The sequence below is a fragment of the Ptychodera flava genome, chromosome 9 (genome assembly GCF_041260155.1).
Source record: "Ptychodera flava strain L36383 chromosome 9, AS_Pfla_20210202, whole genome shotgun sequence".
In the NCBI taxonomy this organism is placed as follows: domain Eukaryota; kingdom Metazoa; phylum Hemichordata; class Enteropneusta; family Ptychoderidae; genus Ptychodera; species Ptychodera flava.
Window position 1 is genome coordinate 23,005,246 of NC_091936.1, and position 25,813 is coordinate 23,031,058.

At 36.8% G+C, this 25,813-nt stretch overlaps 2 protein-coding genes and 1 long non-coding RNA gene across 6 annotated transcripts in view; 1 reads left to right on the plus strand and 2 right to left on the minus strand.

Annotated features, from left to right (window-relative positions):
- LOC139140381 (rho GTPase-activating protein 21-like) overlaps window positions 1-13,015 on the minus strand; it is a 103,862-nt gene extending 90,847 nt beyond the window's left edge. For 2 of the 3 annotated variants that reach the window (XR_011553988.1, XR_011553987.1), the window contains exon 1: window positions 12,283-13,015. The gene's annotated coding sequence lies outside the window, so the exon portion shown is untranslated. The remainder of the gene's footprint in view (window positions 1-12,282) is intronic. The other variant, XM_070709595.1, reaches the window with a different exon arrangement.
- Window positions 13,016-17,662: 4,647 nt separating this feature from the next.
- The window catches only part of LOC139140383 (hypoxanthine-guanine phosphoribosyltransferase-like), a 32,694-nt gene continuing 24,543 nt past the window's right edge, over window positions 17,663-25,813 (minus strand). For both annotated transcript variants that reach the window (XM_070709599.1, XM_070709598.1), the window contains one exon: window positions 17,663-20,731. In XM_070709599.1, the coding sequence (XP_070565700.1) occupies window positions 20,684-20,731 (48 nt within the window). In that variant the 3' untranslated portion in view covers window positions 17,663-20,683. The remainder of the gene's footprint in view (window positions 20,732-25,813) is intronic.
- On the plus strand, window positions 21,221-23,820 carry LOC139140382 (uncharacterized). Its single transcript, XR_011553989.1, has 5 exons — window positions 21,221-21,438; window positions 21,910-21,991; window positions 22,277-22,369; window positions 22,816-22,855; window positions 23,662-23,820. It is a non-coding gene; the product is annotated as an uncharacterized lncRNA (long non-coding RNA).

The window sequence follows — 25,813 nt, forward strand, 5'->3', positions numbered from 1 at the left end:
CCTACATGTATGACGTAGTCATGTTTTGATAAATTTGATAAATTTCAGTATTCTGTGAATATTTACATTTCAATCACTGAATCTAAGGTTAAAAGTCACTTCAATGGCTACAAATATAATCACTACCACATGCACAATGTCACTCCCAAAGTTATCTCATGGTACCAAATAGTGAAGTTGGCAGCATTTCAAATTGCCACACATTAGTGAAAAATAAATTTGCATCACTGAAGTGGCAAATCTAAATCACCAAGAGTCATACACTATCAAATATGGCGAGATGCACCACTCAACTTGAAGACATCCTTATGACAAATGCACTTTAAATGTATCTTTGTATGCTTTCCTTCAACAAAGTTCATTATATAGCTTGACAGATTTCCAAACAAATTTATGTTAAACAAATAAACAATCTTGATTTGATGTCTTGTGTGCAACAATTGATATACATGTATTGTAGCCTTCATAATTTCACAATTAATATACATGTACATGTATTGTTGCCTTCATAATTTCAACGAATACCAATTATGTTTTTATTATACATGGCATGGGCCGCTGTATGCAGTTGAAATGGGAGAATTTTCATTACCACAACTGCGGCACATTTGAAAGTAGTGGCACCGTGATTGGCCATTTACAGTCAGTCAACAATTGCTGCAACATTTAAATTTGGGTATGCTGATTGAGCCAATGAGTGTATGGCAGCTGCTGTTAAAAAGGATAGTTTCACGTCGATAGCATAGGTCCCCTGAAATTGTGACTTAAAATGCGCAGGTTGATTTTAATGCAAACAGGATAGCAGGTATGAATTCAGAGATATAGTGGAAGCAATCAACGCTGATTAATTGAATAATTGGCCTATTTTGCAGGGAAACGGTCTCTGAATTCACCGATATGTGTATACTGCAGCCATTTTGTTTCCAAACTTCCTCTCTTTCTAATGCATACAGTGGCCCTCGCCGTGTACCTAACCACAAACAACTATGGTTAGCCAGATGAGAGCTCCTTTACTGAATATAAAATATTTTCCTTCCAACCAAACATTCTGTAGGGGCCATCTTGAAAAGAGGGTCAAAGATGACCTTTCAACTCTTGCCTCTAAATTACAAAACATATACATTTTGGGAAATCTACTATGCATGCTGGGAAGGAGATAGCATGTGTGAACAAGGAAGATGTCTACTGAGAAAATTTTATGTTTAAAACCACGTTTACACAGGCATTATCATGTGCATATTTGGATGTGGCCTCTTCAACTCTAACATTCAATATATTATCACAAAACTATGTCTAGGCTTGTCTAGGCTTTATCTGCCAACTAAGGTACTAGGTGTGAAGTCCAGTTGGCCATAGATAACAAGTTATATTGGAAAACACATCTTGATATGATGCTCTCCTAATCACAGCTCGAACCACAGTCTGTTGACACAGACACTTAAAAGTTGCCTTAATAAGTTCAAATGAAACCAAGTAATCAGAGGGCTCTAAGGTGACACACTTTCCCCTGAGTGATATATGTTTCACGGACTATTTGACAAATGACAGTGAAATAATTGCCTAATACATCACATCCTCATAAATGGCTGTACAGGAAAGCATGCAAATTCAAAATTTGATGTATCGGAAACTTCTGTAGTTCCTGTTCTGTGGTTCAGGTCATCTTGGCTATGCATCTTCCCCTTGTATTTCCTACAAAGGCTGGCTCATGAAATGAAACTGCTATTAAATTTTTGAGGACACGTGCATCTTAGTATAGACTAATAATTACCATTTCACTTTCCACTGTAGTATCTCTGAACGCACTGATACACTTACAAGCTGGCCCCACTTTGGTGGCTTCAGTGGAAAAAAAAGATTGGAAACACAAGACTCCTTTAGTGGCTATTGCTGAATGTGTGTGTACTAATGTATGCCAAGGTTGATGGGTTACAAGAATATTTCAATGCTCAACATGTTTGTCACAACCAAAAGGAAGATAGAAGCAATGTGTCATGTATTTTTTTAATTTTGAATATAACACTTTTCCTGTTAAGGGCATATGCCATGTAAAAACCATTCAATATTCTCACTTGTCTAAAAAATTTCGCACGCATGTTAATGTCAACAAGAGTGACGGAAGGCACTGAATATTGTCTCTGCTCTGATGAATAAACACTTGTCAAGCATATAAGTAAGAAAGTCATAAACAGTGAAGTGAAAGGAAAAGGTTTGTATTTTAGTATTGGTATATAAGGGGTATATATGCTGGTGATTTTACATTTTATGCTCCTTGCCATGTGAGGAAATTTTTCTCTAGCAGAAGCACCGAAAGGAAACAGAAGGGAATCACAACTTGCCTCATTCATCAATACACAGACTGTGCCTGCACACATGTTCTCTTTTAGAAAACAATTTATCAAACAAACAGACATGTCAATGCATACATTAACCTTTACGAACTTTGCACTATGGCCTTAATAGACTAACTGACTTCCACTGGCAACCAAAAGCTGTTCAGGACAGATAAACATGGGAGAAAACTGACTGAACATTATCGGTACTAGCATAAATCATGTGGTGCTTATTATACAAACATACATCATACCCAGCTTAAAAACTAGAAGAAATACACATTAAAAGGCTAGAAGAAATACACAGGAATATGTGTATTTTTAACTGTTTCTTTCTGGGACAGTTTATTATGACGATATGCTCCACAGAAAAGCTGGTAGTAATATACCTGGCAAAAAACTGAAAACAGCCAATGCCATGAAACATGACTATTAACATATGGCTACCAAGTACCAGTAAAAGTGAATATTCATGTAGCAGTCAATTGCAACTATGGGCTGAATGAGGTTTACATTCTGCTAAGGATCACAATATTGTGGAAGGTGTTACCTAGAGCAACTAGTGATTTCAGATAAAATGGCAGCACAGATGTCCAACTAATCATTATGTATTCAAAGATCATAACCTGCTCCCAATCTCGTTAAAATCTATACCAGTCCTGGATTAATTATCACTCCATGTACAGCAGAAATGGTACACATCAACAACATGTAGCACTCATCACAGTAACTGGCGTTTTGTCAACTTGAACCAAACAACAAACATCTCTGATACAATCATACTAGTATATTGTTAAGGTGTTCTCTGTAGTATAAATTACTTTCATTTACTTTCTGAAAGGAACTTTGTGACTTATTGTTCCAAGTAACTATCAGATATGTTTAATTCAATTTATATAATCAAGAATCAGCTGTTGGTTATTTACAGTATTACAAACTAATAAAAGATTACACTCATGTTACTGTATCAATCAATACATGTGGGTGGCCAACGTTGAGAAACACAATGAGACATTCTCAGAGTTGACAACGGAATAGTAGCAAAAGAGATAAATTATACATTGCACAGTGCAAGTTGTTCAAACTATAAATACTTGGCCATGAGTATTACCTGTATGGCTAACAACAGATATTTGATACTTGAAAGTGGTACGAACCACATGTTGGTTTCTGACCGTCAATCATACTTGCTATTTTGCTGGCACTGAAACTAAGCAGTGCAGAGCAACTTGTTCATTAATCATGGTCTCCAATGTCATTTTATCGGCATAACTTGGCTTATCAGTTTCAACATGAAGTAATTTACAAAGATGACTCACTCTCTTAGCTGTAAATGAGTGCAATAAATAATCTGATGCCATCTTCATCATCAAAGTAATTGGATTGTAAGTCATGAATAGTGTGTAATTTGTACAACTAAGTCGTGTGGACTTAACATATCAACTTTTGACATCAGCAGTACTTGAATTATTAAACACAATGAACACAACTTATTATTATCATAATAGCAATGCTTTATTTGCTGAAACTACAAATTATACAGATATGATTTGGTTCCATGGTTGTTTAATTAGGATGCCATCCATCAAGGGCACATACTGTGTGACCCATGTCTGCTTGATAGAACTTGTACAGCAGCATAGATGGGTGGAAACTCCGACCACATATATATTCATTTGTTGGTGCCTACATCTCAATCCGTCAAACATGCATACTTATAATTTTGGAATAAAACAACAATTACGGAACACTTCTCACCGGAATAATTGTGACTTTGAAATAAGATGAAGGCAAATAGTTGATCTTTAGAGAACCAACAACCATTTGATTGTGATATTGTTTTTCAAAGAATAACATATTTTCAAAAACAGACATATGGGTTTCTCTTCAATTACTTCAATAAGATTCTCATGTGGAAATACATGTAATGTCATTGTCCTTGCAAAAAAATGACAAACCTACCGAGAGTATGTGTCATAACAGAAAGATGCCATTGGATCTGGAGCAAGTTACATACTTTGCATGGATGTACATGTATGTGCACATTTTTGAGATTAATTTCTCACGAGTCACGCCTCCAACATGTACGGTATCCATGTGTTGTGACAGGTGGGCCAGTGACCTTTGCAAACTTTGCTTGAATAGGCAGACTTTGTCAATACTCAAACTACTAGTCACTCACTTAAAATTGAATACACATATACACACAAAGAAACATACACTTTTACTGTTGCCATACAATATGATGATTGACTTATTAATTGATTTGGACTTGAGTTTCTCCTTCAACAAGGCTAGAATTTAGTATATATAAAATCACTACAAACACAGATGTGTAGTTAGAATCATAGTCATTATTGCCTTGACCAAATTCCACAATGTAAAAAGTGAACAATACTTTGAATTGTACGAAACGATATATAAAGGTTACAAGAGAGATCAGGATATGCAAATAAAAAAGTAAAATATCACATAATGCCATACGCTCCCTAAAAGTTTTCTTTTCTGAATAAAAATATATTTAAAATTATGTAACAGCATGAAGGTAATTAGTATGTTGACAATTGATCAAAATACACACTTGTCAAAGTTAAAAAGCAAAGCTCATCTTTGATCTAAAAATCAACTGTCCTGGTTTGCACTTAAAGCTCACCGAGAAACGATACAACAGTCGTATGATATCACTAACCTACAGATGCATTTTGGCACATTAACTTCAAATTATATGATTATCATGATGTATATCAGTAGGACTGCTATCAGAGCTGTGATCATTTCTATTCACCATTGCTATTCTAAGATCCTGTCCAGAGATAAACCAATAAAATTTGATTTATTCATGTACAGTATAAAAGCCTCATCATTATAGTGACATTATCAACGTATAACAGCCCTCAAATCCAAAGATGAATTGTCACACACCTTTATTATCCAAGTATGGTATCTACATTTTCTCTAATGTTTTCTTCCGCTCTGAAGACAGAAGGGCTTGAGAAAGGTTTGTGCACTTGAAACACTATACTGCCTGGTCACATATTTCAAGGTACTACACAACTACTGTTCATGGCCTAAATTCAAAGCTTACGATGTATCCTTTCTGATTTATTACATTCACAGATGACAAATCTTCACAAAGTCTGAATGTTAAAACCATACAGCAAAATCATTGGTGCTACAACTGCTATTACCCTGTGAGCTTGTAAATTTCCTGTCATAGTTTGCCATACTTAGAGATTGAGACCCTCTAGTCTTTAGTTTCATGCGTGACCCTTTTGTAATTACATCCAAATTACAAAAATAGTAACAATGCCTGATTGGTCAGGTTCAACTATCAGGTCAAAGGGAAACTGAAGATCTTTTAAGAAATTTGACAACATCATGAGAATTTTACAATGTGCTGGTAAATGATGGTTGGCGGTATCATATAAAGATATTGTTCTTAAAGGATATTGGTCAATTCTACAATTAGCAGTTGATGATATGTTGCTTATTTAAGATTTTCTATGTAAGACAAGCAGAAACATGTCTGGGAGTATTGGGATCACACATTAAGACAAAAGCAGTTGAGATTGTTGGAAGTTGCCATGCAGCAAATTGGCACCAGGATGTAGGCAATGTTACCTCTCTCTGCGCTCTCTACTCTCTCTTGAATTTCATCAAAACCTCATTACATTCCTATCAATGTTTTATGTAGAACAGATTGAAACTTACAATCTACAGAACATGAGAAACTGCTGGAGACAGCTATTTCTGTGACTTTCAACAGCTGGATACCACATTAACCACGTTGAAATTTGAAAGAGATTTCCTAATTAGGTTGCAAAGTGCAACATTTGCTCGCTACAATTCTGATCTACATCTATACTTAAACATCAGCAGAGTTGAATGTGAACATGTACCATATATCCATCACTTGCATACTACAGTACAGACTGCATAAATCTCCTTTGTGAGACTGCATTGTAGCTTCACTGTGGAATAATTGGAGCTTTCTGGTTCATATATTGCATAAGGAATGTGTTTCAAAAGGTGTGAAAATGGTCTTTTCGGTCTACATGACATGCCATCCTTTTCCTTGATCAGATTACATATTCTATTTTCCAGTAGCAGAAAAGGCATTCAGCAAACACACAGTATACTTTGCCCATGTCCTTAGGTGTAAGACTCGCTTTTATCAAAATTCCGTGGGGAAGGGGAGAGGAAGACAACAGTGAAACAACTGAGTGAAAGTGTATTGAATGTTTATGTATACAGTTTATTTCCGCAGTAAGGTTTCACAAAGGAAGTGCAAGCATTATTAGATACCTACATGGTAAAAAGAACTCTCAGTTACTGAAATACAAGATGCACACAAGCCATATTTTCTGTCTTGAAGGATTTCATCACAGAATTTAATATCGCAACATGGGTAAGCCAATCAAACTGTGTATGTTAACAGCCAAGGACTGATGGGATACTGTAGATGTTTACCAAGTCTTTATAGCTTTACAATGAGGACAGGTCACAAGGGGATCAATGTTCATTCCTCTGATTCTATGCTATTTTCCCATATGTAACTGATCAATTCAGAACTGCTGCTTTGAGCTTTCTGACAGGGTACAGATCGTTTGGAATCAAATGGTAAAATCTAGAGAGAAATCCTGCTGAGAAGGCAACCTTAGCCAGCTTTGTGCATAAAAGGAATCCTATTTGAAGCCTAAGAAATAGTTGGTTGATAGCCTTTTTTTAAAAACTTGATGTACAACATAATTTTATCACTTCTGGTACATGTATTACTAGTTCCCGGTGGCCACTTCCTTCACCTTGGCAAATGGAATTTTCTTCAGCAAAAATCTAAAAATATTTTTCGTGCTAAATGGAAAAGCTGATTCTTTCTGTCCCTGGATAGTTTTACCACACTGCATGAGAGGTTAAGAATTCTGAAACTTCAAGTGGACTTACGGGCATTTATTGAAACAAGTATTAAGGGGAAAATGCTTCATCAATATAAAAAATAGCAGCAAACCACAAAAGTTTGACCCTTTGAGCATCAAAGTCAATTTTTGTTGCCCTTATAAAGTATCTTCCAGTCAATTTTTTTTTCAGATTTTTGCTAAAATTTGGATAAGAAACTCTAGCCATTGAAATGTGATGTCAATTTGATCCAAAATTGTCAAAAGAGTACAGAAAAATTCATAAACATACAGATATACAGACGCCACCGACTCACCATATAAGCTCTTTTTGGTATTTATATACATACCAAATTTGAGCTAAAAATTGGTTTAATGTTTCACTACAATTTTGGTGGGAAAAATTACAGCACTGCAAGAGTTAATTAATAGCAATTTTTTCTAGGGCAATGACAAACATGTAACTTTATATAACCACAGAACAAAAGCACAAAGTACTAATGTACATCAAAATTAAGACATACACAGGTTGAACAATGTACATAACAAATCTGATTGTTCTCTTTTCTGTATTTTAGACATTTTCATTTGTCTTGTGAGTGAAGCAGCTGACCTGACCTTTTGCTATTGTTGGTTGAGTCTGCACTTTTCCTCAAAGTTTAGTTAATTACATATAAAAGAGGAATTGCTGAGTGGTTTGGGCAGCTGATCTGTCATTAATTTGTTTAAAGCTTATATTAGTGCCTACTTAACGTGAGAAATATTAATCCTCCCTAGGCGATCGAGGTGGTTGATGAAGCCCAGCTTTTGAAGAGCTGTATTTCGTCATGTTGTACGAGAGTGAAAGTCTGCATAGCCCACCGTAGCAAACAGCCAAAACGTGGTCTACCTTGTAAAAACATACTTGCAGCACCAATGACATTGAATTTCTTCATTTTTCTCTTATTGTCTTATGATGGACTCTACATGAATTTGATACTGAAGTTTTCAAATTCAAAGGGCTAAAATGTTTGAAATTTATTTTGAAATAATCAGCATTTGATTCAGTCATCAGTTGATGTCATAATGAAAAAAAAAAGCTCGTAAGTACAACTTGAAATATGACCTGAGTCCTTGAAAGATTCCCAAACAACCTTTTAGTCACAAGTAGTTACATGGTTCAACAGTCCTCACAAGAACAGTCAACAGCCAGACATTATTTACCTAATAAATGTTATTTATGTATGGGCTGGTACACATTACAGCTGTCATGTAGGAAACGACTAGATAAGTGACCCCGTGAGCAAACTTACTTAGTTCTTTGCAGATGGAAAAACTAAAATAGTTGAAGAAAACAATACTACACTGACTAATGTTTTATCTATTTGGGTCACAGAAAGTTGAAGTTTCATTCTAATACTTAGAGGTAATTGTGAACTGTGAATATTAACATCTATAAACAATTCAGGCTTTTGTATATACAACAATTTAAGACAAGGCAGCCTACTTGATATACAATATCCATCCTTCCAGACGCTTTCCAGACAGAATCTGACCTTCAAGTTTTGGATGCCAGATTAACAGTTTCATATAAAGCACAGACAACTTTCACATCATTTATGTAAAACTTTCAGTATTACTATCCAGAATTTGTTATCCAGTTAATTTTCGCCTGAGCCTTTACTGTTCATTTATGTCACATTTCAGTGTTTATCTTGTCAATTCAAACTGTACTCCATTTTTACAATTCCAAAGTTGCATACAAACTTATCATATGAATATCATTGAGTTAGTATAAAGCTTTAAAATATTTCAATATGTATTGAAATTACCTATTGCTTTTCACTCCTATTAAATATTGCTGTGAGTGAAGATGACAATACCCTTGATGAAGTTGGCCAAATATGAAGTGCTATAACACATACACAATCTTTACAAAGCTCTCACAGAATCATCAATAACACTGAAAGACTTTCAATACTATTGAAATTAGCTGATATAAATGCTGTCCCGCTGTCAAAAAATCCTACAAATTAACTGCTGCTTTACACTGTTTGCAAATAAAGTGAATGTTCATGCTCCTGCAGATATCACATATTTAGCTTAAGCAATGAGGTCCTAGGAACGCCTGGACATGAACATGCAAGCAGGGAACATTATCCCAAGTAGGAAACCACATACATGTTGTACTGGAAAGTAAAGCAAATCAGGGCATACCAGAAGTTCCGTAGTGCCCTAAAATAGCCTATAAATTTCCAGTGCAAAGAAGTAAAGATACACTCCCTCTTAAAGCCAAATCATCACACAAAACAAATTGCATGAAATTGACCTAGTTGCTCATCACTTTGCACTTCAACCTTTCCCTTTGATAAACAACACAGTGGCATATGTTGTTCAGGGTCAACATCATAATATTAGTATAAATATAATTATGGTTGACCAATCTTACTCATGGGCATGAAAAGAATCTCTGCTGTTCATTGGTAAAAATTAATCAAATACCAGTTCACAAATTAACCCTTTTTGTCCAAAGGGGTTATGGTTCACAAATACTAGACTGGATTTGGTGAAAAGTACCGGTAAACTCAATTGTCAATGAACTTGAAGTTGATCTGATTGCACTCTTCCACAAGTTCTATTTATTTTGATCAGTTATCCATTCAACGCCCATCAAAGGCCCAAATGCACCCCATGGGTTCAGTTTTGAAACATCAAAATTGAGTCTTTCTCATTTTCTGAGTGTCATGGGCCCAAAGTTATGTTTGACAAAATTTACCGCAACTTGGTTAGATTAAAACCTACTCACTGACAAGCACAGGTTACTTTTCATACAAGATTTCAACAAGGTACTACCAGTTGTTCGTCAGGGTCTTAACGAACCAGTTCTCAATCTCTGGTTCTCACATTAGTGTTTGTTGATGTTGACTACTGTGTATGTACATCATGTTAGTCTTTTGTCCACCTTTGATAAAAACCTGACCTATTATACACAGTGAAGACCTACATCAGTATGGTTTTCCATATTTCATGATTCCATAAGGTTATTCACTCACTGTGGGAAGTCCTATGCACTGCAACAAGCCTTAGTCCTGTGGCTTTCAACAGTCTAATATAATTTCAACATGATGAAATCAAAGTAAACTACAATCTTATTTTTGTAATTGGTGGTTCTCAGTATCTTCTAACAAATTTATCTGTACAATATCTAATTGAGAATTGCTGACTGATCATCAGTAGATTGGATGCCAGGAATAAATCTTTTTACTCCAGCCTTGCTATATTGGATTGATTTGACACTTTGTTTATTGTACCCATACATTTCAACTCTCCAATCAAGCAACAAAATATTAATCAGGAATGAATTCAATATGGTGTATCTCCGGAATGTCAGTTTGCCAGTCCTGGACACAAGGAATTGTAACATTAGATTTATCTTTGCATAACTGATAACAATATTATCACAATAGGGCTGAGCCCATAAGCTCACGCAGGGTAAGATTAAAAATGTAATTTCGATAAAAAGTGACAGTTCACTGTTCATAGTTGATGGGTTTTATAAAAATATTGTTTAGCATACTCGTCATAACAGTTGTAGATGGCCTCGCTGTCTGTGTATGGCAGTTTGCAGAGCTTGGCTTACGCTACCCTGCATGCTTTGCACCAGGACATTGACCTTTGACACATGACAGCAGCTATTTTAAAGACGTTATATTTTCACCCCAAAGTGAAATATTGATGCCTTTTAATTTATTTGGAAATGTTTAAGTTATTTCAGTAACTTTATTACTATTATCTTGATCAAAGTAAAAGTACTGAAACCAAGGCTGTGACATTTGATGATGAACTCACAACCATTGTGTGATTGCAAGGGCAAAGACTATGTATGGGTCATTGAAAATTTTTTAATTGTAGTGAAGTGATGTATGTGCATCTGTGAGCCATTTGCAGCCACAGGCACTCGCACTGTTGCTCGGATAGTTGATTGGAGATCAGAGGCCGAGAGTGTGATGCCAAACTTTGGTAGTATGCGAGCACCTGTGCTTTCAGCTACACTTTTTATTAAAAAGAGCACAACATGATAGTTCCTGAAACTAGATGTTTACTATTGAATGACTTAATGTTCATGTTGTGTTTTAAACTTGTATTTGTAAAATTGATTTTGCAATATGTAGCAATTGTCAATGGCAACAGGTGATACTACTGAAGTGGATCTCTCCATCAACAAGATGCAAAATTTTAGGAAGAAATATCTTACACTTAAACAGACTGAACAAAAAATTCCAAGCGTTTTGCCGATAAATAAAAAAGCTGTGATTACTAATAAATTTGATGTCAAAATTTTGCAATGCACATAGTCTAGTGCAAATATCAACATGTTCAAGACCATCTCCCTCTAAAAACTCTCTAGCCCAACGAATAAGCAGTGTGTACAGGGCTTTCATGTACGGTGAATAGGCTTAGATTCCTTTCACTATTCTCTATACAAGCATCATCAACACTTCTTTGTTTTCATACAGCAACATGTCTAAACCATTGAACTAAATAGTTGAATGTCGGGTGAAAATGGTCTTCCCTTTCGCAAACATTCTGCTAAAACTCCCATTGATGACCATAATCAGTCCACATTTTATATTTGAGGCCGTTACATTCCATAGGAGGCAACCTAATGAAACCACAAGTAGCGCGTGTGGCAATACCCAAATGCTCCCGAGTATATAACCATTTATAAATGGCGGCAAGGTCAGTGTCTATGAATCAAACAAATGGTTTCACGCCATACTATCGATTGTGTGGTATTTATAGAACGATTCCATTAAACATCTGAGGCTGGTAGGAAATATTCAGGACTGGAGAGGATAATCAAAGTCAGTCTCCATCCTCTTTAAGACACCTGTTTCGTAAACATAATATGCATTTCAGTGGTTCAAATTCCAGAAAGGCTGTTGCCCCTGTCTAACAGAGGCCGTACGGGGAAATCAGTGTTCAGTTGAGCGATAAATAGTTTTGACGGAAACACATACTATTTACTATCCATACATGTAATACTGCAAAAAGACTTATCTAATCATCCGACTTACCTGTCTTGCCACATCTGCATCTTCATCTTTGCTTGCCATGCTTCTATACTATTTACATGTAACGACTGATGTCAATGTAATGTTGATAATAACCAGCCGGTCACACCTTTACGATCAGGTGTCAGTCCCATACTGGGACGATTGGTGTGCGTGTAAACTTCAGCGTGACTATAATGACATCTCTTGCCAACTCTTGGGTCTCTTCTAAGCGACACAATATCAGCGTCAGTGTTATCCAAAGTAACGCAAACCTTACCCTTTGCCACGGAGGACAGCCTAGTGAAATTCTTCCAAGATGGTATGTTTATTTTGGCGGCCCTTTCCTTGGCTATCGCCAGTATCGGTGCGAGCCTCGCTTTTCAGAATATCTAAGCTCAAAGCTGCACAGCCGTAGGAGTCTCGGGTAGCAACAGTGACCGAAAAGTTATGACAGTGGTAGATCTGGACAAAAAAATCAAGTGCGTCTGGTAGAGAAGTCGCGCTAAATATGTCAGTCAAACGAGTGTTTATAGTTTACCAAGGCTTCCAGACAGCCGTAGTTCGAAAGAAAGTAATAAGGAGTACACAGCACAGCGCGAGGGATAGCATACCCAACGATCCGACTAATTCTCCCTACTTCCTAACGTATTACCGAGTAGTGTGACGTCTATACGCATCCCTGAGTGATCCGATGCAACTCTGCAATAAGAAACGCTGACTGCTGTTGACGAAATCGGGTAAAAATTCGCAGGATATCCGTGACATCCGTAGTCAGTATACTCGAACCAAAACCTGACCGACGAGTAAATATTCATGAGATGTGGGGATCCTGACATGTAAACCGCGTTTTGATTGGTCGTTTGTGTGTCATATAGGCGCAGCATAATACGAACGGAAAAAAGTTATGCGACGAAATCATACGTAGTCAATGTAATAAGCATATGTCTTCATAATTATGACATCTTGCACCATTTTTTTTGAATCAAAACTATAATAAAGCGCATATTTTGGTGGCATATTGAGACAGCATCACAGCCAATCAAGAAGTCTGCTTTATGGTAGGGCGCCGCGCCTGACCTTTGACCACGTGACCATTTTCTTGAACCATTCTGATTTTATAATCCGCATCTGCATATGGGTATACGGTGGGTGTAGGAGGGGCAATTATGCTGTCGGCTAGTACTGGTAGCATACGCCGTTGAGCCGATGTACAGGGGAATTATGCACAAACATACGAGCAAGGTGAATTGGTAGGTTAATTTATCGGGCTATCGACAGTTGAGTTCGATGATGAATGACATGATTCGTCAAAAACGAAAGACAATTTTGTCCAGTTTTGTTTCGTCATTATTTTTGTTACAGCTGTGACCAAGCAAATATATTCTCGTTCTACAATATTATTTTTAACTTGCCCCAATCATCTGCTAAAACACGCTCTCTAATATTTCTATTTTCTGTCGACATTTTTTGATTCTGCAAAACCAATGTATTACAGAAAATGACAGCAAACATCGCAGCATACTCTACGTACACTACACGTGTACGTGCATTTGTTACTTTTTTTATCAAACAAAAGAATTATGTGATGCACGGCTGGTGGCGCTCAAAATAAATTCTCCAAGTGCTGGTTGATGACCTTACAACTTTGTTGAAATAAATTTATCTTTAAAAAGTCAGTTGATGACCAGTCCCCACTTGTTAATGGGTACTTTGATTACATGTCCTCAGAGAGGATAGAGTCCTCTTCTTTAAGTCTGTGATAAAAATACTTTTGAATAAATTCGCTTGATACATGTCTGAGTTGTAGTTCAGGACATGAAAAAATCGTAATAAAATGGCCACATGTCGGCCATATTGGATCGTATCACAAAACAAATCGATGTGCATATGTATGACATAGGTCAATGTCCTTGTACCAAGTTTGAATAAAATCCGTTGAGATATGCCTGAGTTATGGCTCTGTACATGAAAAAATTGTAACAAAATGGCCGCACGGCAGCCATATTGGATCGTATCACATGAAAAATTGACGTGCATATCTATGACATTGGTCAATGTCCTTGTACCAACTTTGAATAAAATCAGTTGAAACATGCCTGAGTAATGGCTCTGTACATGAAAAAATCGTAATAAAATGGCCGCCTGGCGGCCATATTGAATCGTATCACAAAATAAATCGACGTGAATATATATGACATAGGTCAATGTCCTTGTACAAAGTTTGAATAAAATCGGTTGTGATATGCCTGAATTATGGCTCTGTACATGAAAAAATCGTAACAAAATGGCCGCCTGGCGGCCATATTGGATCGTATCACAAAACAATTGATGTGCATATCTATGACATTGGTCAATGTCCTTGTACCAGCTTTGAATAAAATCAGTTGAAACATGTCTGAGTTATGGCTCTGTACATGAAAAAATCATAATAAAATGGCCGCCTGGCAGCCATATTGGATCGTATCAAAAAACAAATTGACGTGCATCTGTATGACATATGAAGTAATCCTTGTACCAAGTTGAATGAAATCGCTCCAGGCATCTCTGAGATATCTGCGTGAACGGACGGACGCACGCATGGACGGACGCACGCACGCACGCACACACACACGACATGACCAAACCTATAAGTCCCCCCGGACGGTGTCCGTGGGGACTAAAAAGTCAGTTGATGACCAAATTTAACTTGGTAATATTTTTGAATGATAGTGAGGTTTAATAGTAAATATACAAGGCAGTCAAGTGGTTCGTTAATGTTTCAGTCCTATATATCACTCACTATATTCTGGTTCTACAATATTATTTTTAACTTGCCCCAATTATCTGCTAATTAAACGAGTAAATCACGCTAATGAGCTTCAGTCAGGCTGGTTATAGAATTGCTGTTCTATCACGTAGAACCTCAAATGGCAAGTGTACATTTACATGCAATGCACAATATTAAAATAAGTTTGACAAACAAACAATCATAGAGCATATTGTCTCAGGCTATATGTTGAAACCTTGTGTTTGATGTTCTGCTTAAGGTAGTATATGCACCTCGAAAATGAAAGACTTAAACTTTTGCTCAAATTTACATCAAGGAATCTTTCAACTATCCCCTTTCAAAATCACGAATAAAAATTGGGGTCACCTTGCATATTGGGTACTACAGAAACAAACTGCTCAAGATTTACTGATATCTGAAATTCAAAATGGCCGCCACTCCCCCTTGAAATTTTCAATTTTCGAAAAAATTCAGATGGTGAAAAGTTTTTTCACACGAACAGCTATAAAATGAACCCCCACTAGTGGTATCTGCTTTTTGAAAATATACAGTATGAGGGGGTTTCCTTGCCATCTTTGATGAGAAATATTGCTTTGAAAAAACTACATGCAGCTCCACCTCAAGTCACCTTTCTTGTTTGTTTTTGTTTACAGAAAGTTGATAATAGATCAGAAAAAAATTGTAAAAGTTAGGGAGTCCAAATGTCTGTCCCCAGGCACCTCAAGGTGGCTGTCCACAATTCCTGGTTCTGGCATTAGTTCCTGTTGACTTTGGCTCCTTAACATGATATTAGTCCTTTTTAAGTTGTGTCCAGTTATAAATTTGCTTAGTGATAAAGCTGATAACATACCTACCTTTTTAAAGAAGGCAATCGACTCAATCAGTGTAATTGTATCGTAATTTTACCTTCAAAATGATAGTATACTTTTCTATATAAATAGACCAAGATCTGATTATACTTGTCAACTGTGGTTTCCATGGTTACACAAATACATAACTTTGGTGGCAAGTAATGGTCTGTGCTTAGCATGGAAGATAGCAGCAGGCCATGAAGAGAAACATCATTATGACAATCAACTACATAAATTCATGAATTTTTTCAAGCAGGAAGTAATTGTGATTAAGGAGAGACACTTTTTTTTACAAAACTTGATGACTTGTCCAGTACATCATGTCTTGCAAAATCGGCAATGTCACAGTCTCGGTAAAAGAAATATGAGTTTTGATAAATACTTTGGCTGTTCAAGTCTGATTAATGGACGGAATACTGAACAAGATTTTGTGTTTCAATATGAGCATGTCAATATTTAAACTTTATCTAGTTTCTATAACACATTTCTACGTTCATACTCTTCCACCTTCATTGCCCGAGGACTTAACCCTCAATATGAAAACAATAGGACTGCTCAACTGCTATAGAGGGAAGAAGGGTAAATATTGAGATGTTATCGAAGATGTGGTAAATCCTAAAATATACTGATATGAAAAGAGTCTCTGACTCAGTTTCTATCTAATATATGGATGCATTTACATTCTGAACATTTCACCCATAAATGCATGTACGCCATGAACTGGCAAATATGTCGACAAAATGTGAGAGGGAGTTTAGATGCGCCAGGAAATGATCAAATTTTCACTTTTGTGTCACAATTTGAACAAATCTCAACGAGATCCCTGGGAAGATACAATTTAGGTCAATTAGACTGCCCTTTCCCAGATTCTGTTTTTAAGATTTACTTTCAAATGTTTTGGGCAAAATAAAAAAAACACAAGCCACTGAAGAATAATTGCATATTGCCAACAAACCCGATCTGATTAAAATCAGATGTAGAGTACTGCGACGTCTATACGCAGTATTCTCTTGCTGTTGCCTCTCCGAGTACGCGTAAGTAGACATCGCTGTACTCTACATCTGATTTTAATCAGATTGCAACAAACCATACTGTGTACCCACAAAGCTAATATGATACGCAACTGACCAGTGTTTTCTTTGACTGAAGAAAATTTTCCATATTCTAGAAACTCCTTATCTGAGGTCCACAATCACACAAGTACAAAAGCGCTGAAAGCAACTTTAAAAATATTCCAATTTTGGCGAGATGTCATAAAATTGACAACTGAGGCTGGTTTGCTGTTGTGATAAGTACTAGAACAACAGTAAATTCTTGCAGCACAAGTGACCTTCATGAAAGAGAGTGACATTTGAAAGGATTTCCTCAGGGAATTTCATTTCTGCATTTCCATTTCAACATCAACAGATGAAAGAATGGGAAGCACACATTCAATCCCAACATAAATCAATGAGATCAGCACAAAATAAGACTATAATTTCCTTTTAACACAGCTTTTTTCCCATTTTCTTCATCCAAGAAAGTGTTGAATGGAACAAAAGGTTGTGAATTATCCGGGATAGACAAGATCGACAAATTTCCTGTGTACTGAGTTGACGTACAATAAATAGAAACTTTGAATGAACATAACCTCCATCATAAAACAGGTATGAAATTTTGATTTGATGGGTGATGATTTTGATAACACAACGTACGAATTTGAACTAAAAACTAAAATTACCATGCGAGGCAAAAACAAGGCAATTATCACAATTCATAAACAAAGATCACAAATACACAAAGGTTGTGGTTTATTCCCACGTTTGCAGTTCAAGAGATTTATTCACAAATGATAATGAACCACAGTCAACACAGTTAAGTGTACAAAGATAATGAAACGTTGTCACAATTTGTGACGTTATTACATTTGACAACTACTTGATAGCAGCAATCATTGGCTAAATGTGCAGCTTGGTCACAATTCTCAGCACTTCACACTGTTAAAAAGTCTTTGGATAGTTTACACTATCACTGATCAAATCCAACACAATTTTTAGTTAATTTACACAACGCTAAAGCTCCTGTGGACTTTTCTGCCCAAGGTTCACAGTTGGCCATTTTCATGACCCCTGCATGACCTTACATCTTAGTTGGTAAAAGTCGTCATTTGGATAATTAAATACATGTCAACCAAAATCACAGGTCGGCAAAAGAAAAGATACAAAGATGGCAAAGCAATGATGGTATCAGTTCACTCTATAAAAATATTGGCAGGTCAACATTAAATATCAAAAAAGAATCTTTCTACAAAAAAAGATTACTAATTTGATGACAATAGATTAATTTAACACAGCAAAACCAGTATGATGAACTGATAACTAATTCTCTTACCAACCACAGTTATGCAAAAATCCATTGAAAGATTACGTAACTGTTCTCATGGCGAAACAAATTATAAGTTAAATTAGGAATGAAAACAAAAGGAAAAGATGACAATAAACCACAACCACAGATCTGTTTGGTCATTCCTTTTACACATTCATGGTGTGTATTTGCGGTGAATTTTCAATTTGTTCATCTTATCATTATACAGAAATGCTAACTTCATGGTCAACACAGAAAAGAAAGCGCTACTCTCAGTTCCTTGCGTGACACTTTAGCTACTCATGGTTTCAGAATTTTTTTGAATTTCCAGGACACCACAAGCAAACGAAATGTTGGATATTACATGTAGCAGCTTTATTTACAGATGTCAAACACAGAAGAATGAACATTACACGGTAGAGATACTGTCCTGAAGAAATACGACACAATTATCAGAAAGACGAAGTAAACTTCATAACATTTCACTCAGTGAAATTCTGTACTTCTCCATTTCCATGAAGCTTTATGCAATACCTATAGACATGCTTCAACTCTTGCTGTCTGGTGTCTCTGCATTTGTTTCATGCTATTACGATGAACATACAATTAACTGCAACAAAAACTGACACTTAACTCCTAGAAACCTCTTGATCCTAGCATTTCAACACTTGAATATGACCAAAACAACACCTTAACATAAATTGTGCGTTTAGCTCCTAAGGAAAAAATAACATAAGATACAAGAGTCTTCATGACATTTTATATGCTAAATCCACAAATTTGTAAAACTTTTCATCAAATTTCTTTACAGAGAAGAAAAAAGTTTGCAACAGAAAAACGGTTGAGTAATGTTTGGTAATAACAATCTCTGTACCTTTAATGGCCAGTTATCTTTTCAGAGTTCAGAGTTACTATCAAAACTGAATGGCGTTTGAAAGAAAATAAAAATGCCCGTAGAAGGTAGGAACACAGACTTTTTGGAACGAAATTTCAGTAGCATTACTTGGTTGAGGTAGATATAATGTGCCCTACATGAACGCTCATGAGGTCAAATGAAATTACAGAAAAGTTTGTTGGTTGTCGGCGGTCATATCTGAAACCAACCTACACAATGTAAAGACTTCGGCATTGAAACGTAATAGAGCAAGATCTTATTACTGAACAGAATACAGTGGTTGAGATCTGGCAATCTAGAGTTTTTGATAATGTTACTTTATAATGAGCTCAATATTTTAGAATTTCTCCATCCTGTTGTAAAGTTGCAAGACAGTGAAACGAACAAGATGTGGACAATTGACCAACCCTTTTGTCAGAGACACTTCTAAGTCAATCTGTACAATTACACACGATGCAGGAAAAATTCAAATCAAAATTATTTACATTCCTGATAGAAATCTAACATTGGTAAACACTGCACCAACAAAATAAATCATTCTCAATGGAAAAGCAAAACTGAAATAAACAAAGCTCCATCATTTTGTCTCCTTCAATTACCAAAAGTACATGGTGCTGCTTATACGGGACAACTCTTGTTATATTTTCTGGTGAGCAATTTGAACTTCAACGTTTTGGTGATGTTTCTCTGGTGGCTTTGAATTTCATTCCTGATCCACATCTAAACACATGACAGACATGACATTGACTTCCAAGAGCTTGCCTGCCCTACACAGCAAGTTTCAAATTCTCAGAAGCTAAATGGAATGCCAGTGATTGCTAGCTGACATGATATGCCTCAAATGTCTTAGCTTGTGGAATGTCGGTGACATGAACGCAATTGCCTGAACCTAACAATGGTGGCTGGATTACTTTGTTTGCTTCCAAATTAAAGTTATTGTCACACCTCTAGGAAATATGTCCATACTCTACTTGCATAAATTTCAACTACGCAGAGCAACAGAGCTCATAACTGTGAATTAAACCTGAAAGCACATCTTCTATTCCAGAATACGGTAGTTAACTAATCTTATTTGAAGGTAAAAATGACCCTAGCATCTTTGGCACAAATAGGAAAAAACAGCGTACCCACTTGGAAGTAGTTAATAAGTGTTTTTAACCCAGCGGTCAGTTTCGGCATTACTAGTACAACCCGACCGCTGACTCTAACCAAAGGCTGAAACAGACACCTGAAGACACTGACTTCCACTGCTATCTGTGACTAGGTCAACTGCTTGTAACTCAATGCTAGTTATGTTCAACATCTGCAAGAGCCCTACTCAAAGGTAATTTATCCACACATACACCAGAATAATTTAAAGGTTAAAGGTCACACAAGAAAGTAACCTTGACTACCATAATTTATATTCCCACATGATCAAATGCAAGTTAAACAGTGCCAGTTCCCGGCAACGACTATGTGCAGAGTTTTGTGACAGGAGAACGTTCATAAAATGACCAGATGTTAAATCAACATCTCTTGGATGGACAGATATTCCCTGCAACCACAAACTGTTCCGAGGTTCTTCTATACTGTGTATTTCTTCTTGCCATGCTCGTTGATAATGCATACGTGCTGATGGGAGAAAACGAAAAACTTGTCAGCCCAAAGATCAAACACAGCTAGTTTTCTGAACATTATGGTGATCCCTTAAATTGCGAGAAGTCAGAACAAAAGTAATTGTATTTAAACCTGTTATGTAATCAATGACGAAATCTACTTTACTTTTTACTGAATTCTTTTATTTGAGATGCAGAAACAGCTATGTAGATCACTGTCCATTTAAGCAAAGAACTGAATTAGAAAAAAGAATTCCTACAAACTGTTCTTGTAATGGTAAAATTAGTCCCACTTTTTCTATTTACTAAATTGTCTGACAGTGACAAGGGACATCTCTAGTACTTTTGTTGCTCAATGTACAGGTGCACAGCACATATAAAATCCCAGGATGCAGCAGATTCTGTCCACACGAATGTAAAATTTGGCCGAGTGGGGGCGCCGACCATTTTCGCCGATATCTAGTGTATAACTTTAACACCGGTTACCTAGAGGGTCTTAGTTGTAACCTCGTTCCCCTGTATGTGGAGTGAATCTCACATTCTTCGCGTTTTTGATGTTTTTTGAATTTTTTTTCAACTCCCAGCCGTTTTGTTTTAATAAATATGCAAATTAGCTGTAGAAAACGTCAGATTTTAGAGGTTTTTCTGTATCTCCTTCACCGTTTTCAAAATCATCGGCATATGAGGTTGACCTCGGCAGTGTTGACAAGCATGGCTGCAAAGGTACGTTCTCGTTTTCTGTTTTCTCTCCGGTTTTCTGCAAAAAATCGTGAATTTTTGTAATTTTGGTGTCCTCCTTAAACTTTTGGCGCCATTTATGCTATGGGTGGATAAGTAAGACAAAAATAAGAACGTACTTTTCTAGCGTACGTCCCAAGCTTTCCAACGATATATTATGAGTATAGGAGCGCCCTTGTTTGCTAAAACTAGATACAAATTTAGCGATGCAATGTAATTTTTAAGCAGAGATATAATCATAGCATCATGAAACTACTCAGAAATGCATGGTAATGGTGTACGTACGACCCGCTCACGTTGTGCTGCTGCATATTTAAACGTCATTCATATAATTATTTTCTTTAAAACAATACACGCTGTAGCCATGTGTGTCTGTAGCATCATCAACACATATTTTGAGATATTTTTGGGTTGAAAAATAGTTAAAATATATGTGTTTTATATAATATTTTCCAGGTGCAAAGGTCAAGTTATCTACCCTATCTTCCCGGCTCAAGTTCTCTACCCTATCTTCTCGCGACCACAACCTATCATCCTTGTAAGTTCACATCTCTTCCTGCTATACATCTACACTCTATTCCCCTACCTCAAACACCCCTCTCTGTATTGTAATGTATGTGGTATGAACGTTGATGATCACCCATTCCAACATACAGAATCCCGCTGAGTTCAAAGCCAACTAAAACGTATGAATAATCATGTTCAATACCATGGCAGTGTGTTCTTCAATTTTTCAATTACAAACTGCAGTACAGTTAAATTTTTAATTGTTCTTTATATAAATGTCTATAGAACTGACTGTTAATCATTTTTTTCTTTATAGGGGCTGAGCATCAAGCAAATCCATGATATTCCAAATATCCAGTGATCCTGCAACCTAGTGTCATGGACCTTTGTGTTTAGTTCAGTTTCACAGGTTTTTATTTGTCTTCAGACTTTGTGGAATGGTGGTGGTATACTGACGCAAGCAAAATTATTTGGCAGTCCATGACCTTTTACCACTGGCTTTGCTCATGGTTTTTTTTGTATTTTTATTTTTTATTATTTTTTTAGGATTTTAAGTTTTAATACTTTACAAGTAATCAAATGTAACTTCAAAGACAATTACCCATGTTTAGCTGACAGATGACCAATGTGTGATTGTTATACAATCACACAGCTGCACACCTTGCAACCAGCATTTTAGAATTTAATTGGTGTGCTCTGCAAAATGCGTCGGTCTGTCCTCATAAGCCATCTTACAAGTATTGTTTTGGCCCAATGTCCACCCCCCAGGTGTCGTCGAATATCCATTTTCATCCTCTGATGTGACATTTCAATACCTGAACTACTGTGTATGTTAATTCCATTGTCTCTTTTCAGGAGTTGTGGGCCATGATGGGAAACACTATGCATATAGTTGGTAAGTGTCATGTGTGGCAGTTCAGTGATTATGCGTGACAGCCATCTTTTAGCTTTCTCACTGAACATGTCACACAGTTCAGCAAAGTCGTTAACATCAGTACCATATTGACTATTTAATGCATGGAATGTTTTCTCATTAAAATGTGTAATACTCATAATACTATTTAATATTCTATAATCTCTAATCAAAGAAAATATACTGGTGGCATGTTCAGAGTGACATAACAGTTTCTCACATCCAGAGAGAACATTCTCATCCATCATTCGAGTGCATGCTCCACCTTCATAACCACCACCGTATTTCTTTATAATCCCCTTGCTACGCAAATAGGACTGTAGTTTTAGCAGTACACTCAATGGTGCATCACCCCCATAGAGAATGCTTTCCACATTTACCAACTTGTCCTGTAATGTCTTTTTTTGTTTATTTTCTGAAATTCTCTTTTTCCCACTATGGTGGTCCTCAATTACTTTTCCTTCACAGTCTTTCTCTGGGGGGAACATATTTGACTGAGCCATTGATATAATTTATAAGTTTATTATAATTGTCCAGTGTATTACACTTCAGTAGCCTAGCTTCTTTGTGTTTTTGAAGACTCACCAAATCTGCTTCTTGGCCCCTTTTTTTATTTCAATGTCAATTAGGTCAAACTTAGAAATTACGTCTGGATATTTTTGGGGGCATTTAATTTTTACTGTCTGACCCGAGTCTGAATTACCAGATATAATGTTCTTGATATCATTCACAATGGCCTGTTTGTACTGAGAGATATTATCATCATGTTGTTTTTTTTCCTTCAACAGATTTTTGCGGGACAACTTGTGATGGCTGTGCTCGATATGGCTGAATACACCAGACCTTGATTGTATGGAGCCTTGCAAATGATGCACTCATACTTTTTTGTATTTTTATCTCTCTCCCCTGTGTTAAATAAAGTTTTAATGTATTGTTCCACACAGTCATCCATATCTTGTGTACTTTCTTCATTTATATCAAATGAAAATGCCAGAGTGGCTGCTTTCAGCTGCATATCTAATTTATTAGCCTGGTCCTGCTCTCTAGCTTGCCCCAACTGACTTTGGAAGGCTTCGTTGTTAACCTCCATCTTCAGCTTAAATTGGTCAGACAGCTGATCCTTGAATTTATCAATATCCATTTGATTACTTTCTGGTAACTCTGCATACTTTAACTGATACTCTGTTTTCTTATCTAGTATTTCAGCTTCTGTAAAAAGCTCATCTATAAATTTTCCGATGTTCCTCAATTTAGCATGCAGATGATCCATTGTATATTCAGTTTTTGGATTATAGTTCACAATTGGAACAGCTGTCTGACCATTAGCATTAGATTCAGCCCATGTTGTCATATCGTCAGATGTTATTGTCATCTCCCAGCTATGACTGATATTGTGACACTGATCAGCTGAAACAACACACAAATTGCAAAGAATTTGTTGCTTTTTCTTTGCAGTACAAGGCATTTATATTTTTCATCACCTTCAAGTACTCTCTTGTATGTTATGCCTTTGAGACCAGACTCTGACAATGTCTCAGTTATTTTTAGAATAGGAAGTATCTCCTTTTTAATCATTGTATCTGACTCTGCAGCATTGATCACAGCAAAGGGGATACGACTATCTTCTGACTGGGGATTTTGGTCACGCCACACTTCCTGCCCCTCAAACCTGATCAGTCTAATTGCACCACTGATGGCAAATACTTTAAAATTTTGGGAGATCCCTTTACTGTCCCTCCCCAACAACAATTCCTACCTTGTTGGCATCTTCAGGCCTCTCCAGATCAATCATGTCCAACTTATTTTCTTTGATTATCTCATTTAATTGAGCCCAAATGGCATCCTCAACGCAAGCCACCCGCCACCCCTTCTTATTTTCACTGCTTGTTTCGACAACTTGATCATGAAATCTGCGGAGGTGGCCTTTAACAGCAGTCAACCTTGGAAGGCGGGATACATTTTCATCAGATCTCAGTGATTTTTCAAGACCGTCATAATCAGCCTCAGACAGACCACCACCCAGATGTATGTACATATGTTCTGCCTGTAGATCTGACCATAGTTTCATATTTTTTTTTCACTCCCAATTTCATCAGTTTTTTCAAATGAAGTGGTGCCTCTTTGCAGACAGGTTTTAATAGAAAGGGGCAGTACATCAAAGTCTGTAGCAGTAGTGGCCTCTTTAAAGAAATCAGGTGTTAACAGGTTCCTGGCAAACTCTTTATCATTTTTTAAACGTGCTTTCCAAAGGGCTGTTTCATCATTGCCCGACAATTTAACACCTATGACTTTGTGTTGGCTAAGTATTCGGCCAGTGTTTGTCCTACTGCGGCTTTTTGAAAACTGTGCACGGTTTGAACTAAACAGAACTGCAGTGGCAGCATCAATGTGTTCATTATTTTCAGCTACTTTGAGATGGTCCAACAGTTTTCGTATTGCTGATTTTATTTGACCTGGCCCCATGCTAATGATGTTTTCCACATGGCTGCCTAGCTCGTTTGCCATAGTTACCCGTGCCTTCATAAGCTTAAACTTTCTAAAAAATTGTCGGGACAACAAATCAACATCACTAGCCGCGGATACCTCATAAAAACGGCCATGTTTCATCATATTCACTAAAAAGAGGTCACTACTGCCAATTGCATAAAACCGAGATGAAACCATCCGGAGTAAACACATTGTTTTCACCTTTTCGTATTGATTGGCTTGACTATAACAACAAAAGCCAAATATTTGAAGTAAAACTTCAGAAGAAAGATCGAGAATAGAAGGAGACTGAGGACAGATAGAAAGGTTTAGATCGCAGTCCACGTCGCTGATCGGAACGTCGTCCTTTTCACCACGTGGGCGGGGGCTCGAGCGCGGCACGGCAGCGGCATTGCTTGATTGCGCCCCGCTCACTCGGCCAGCAGCTACACTCTGCCTCCGTCTTTTACCCAA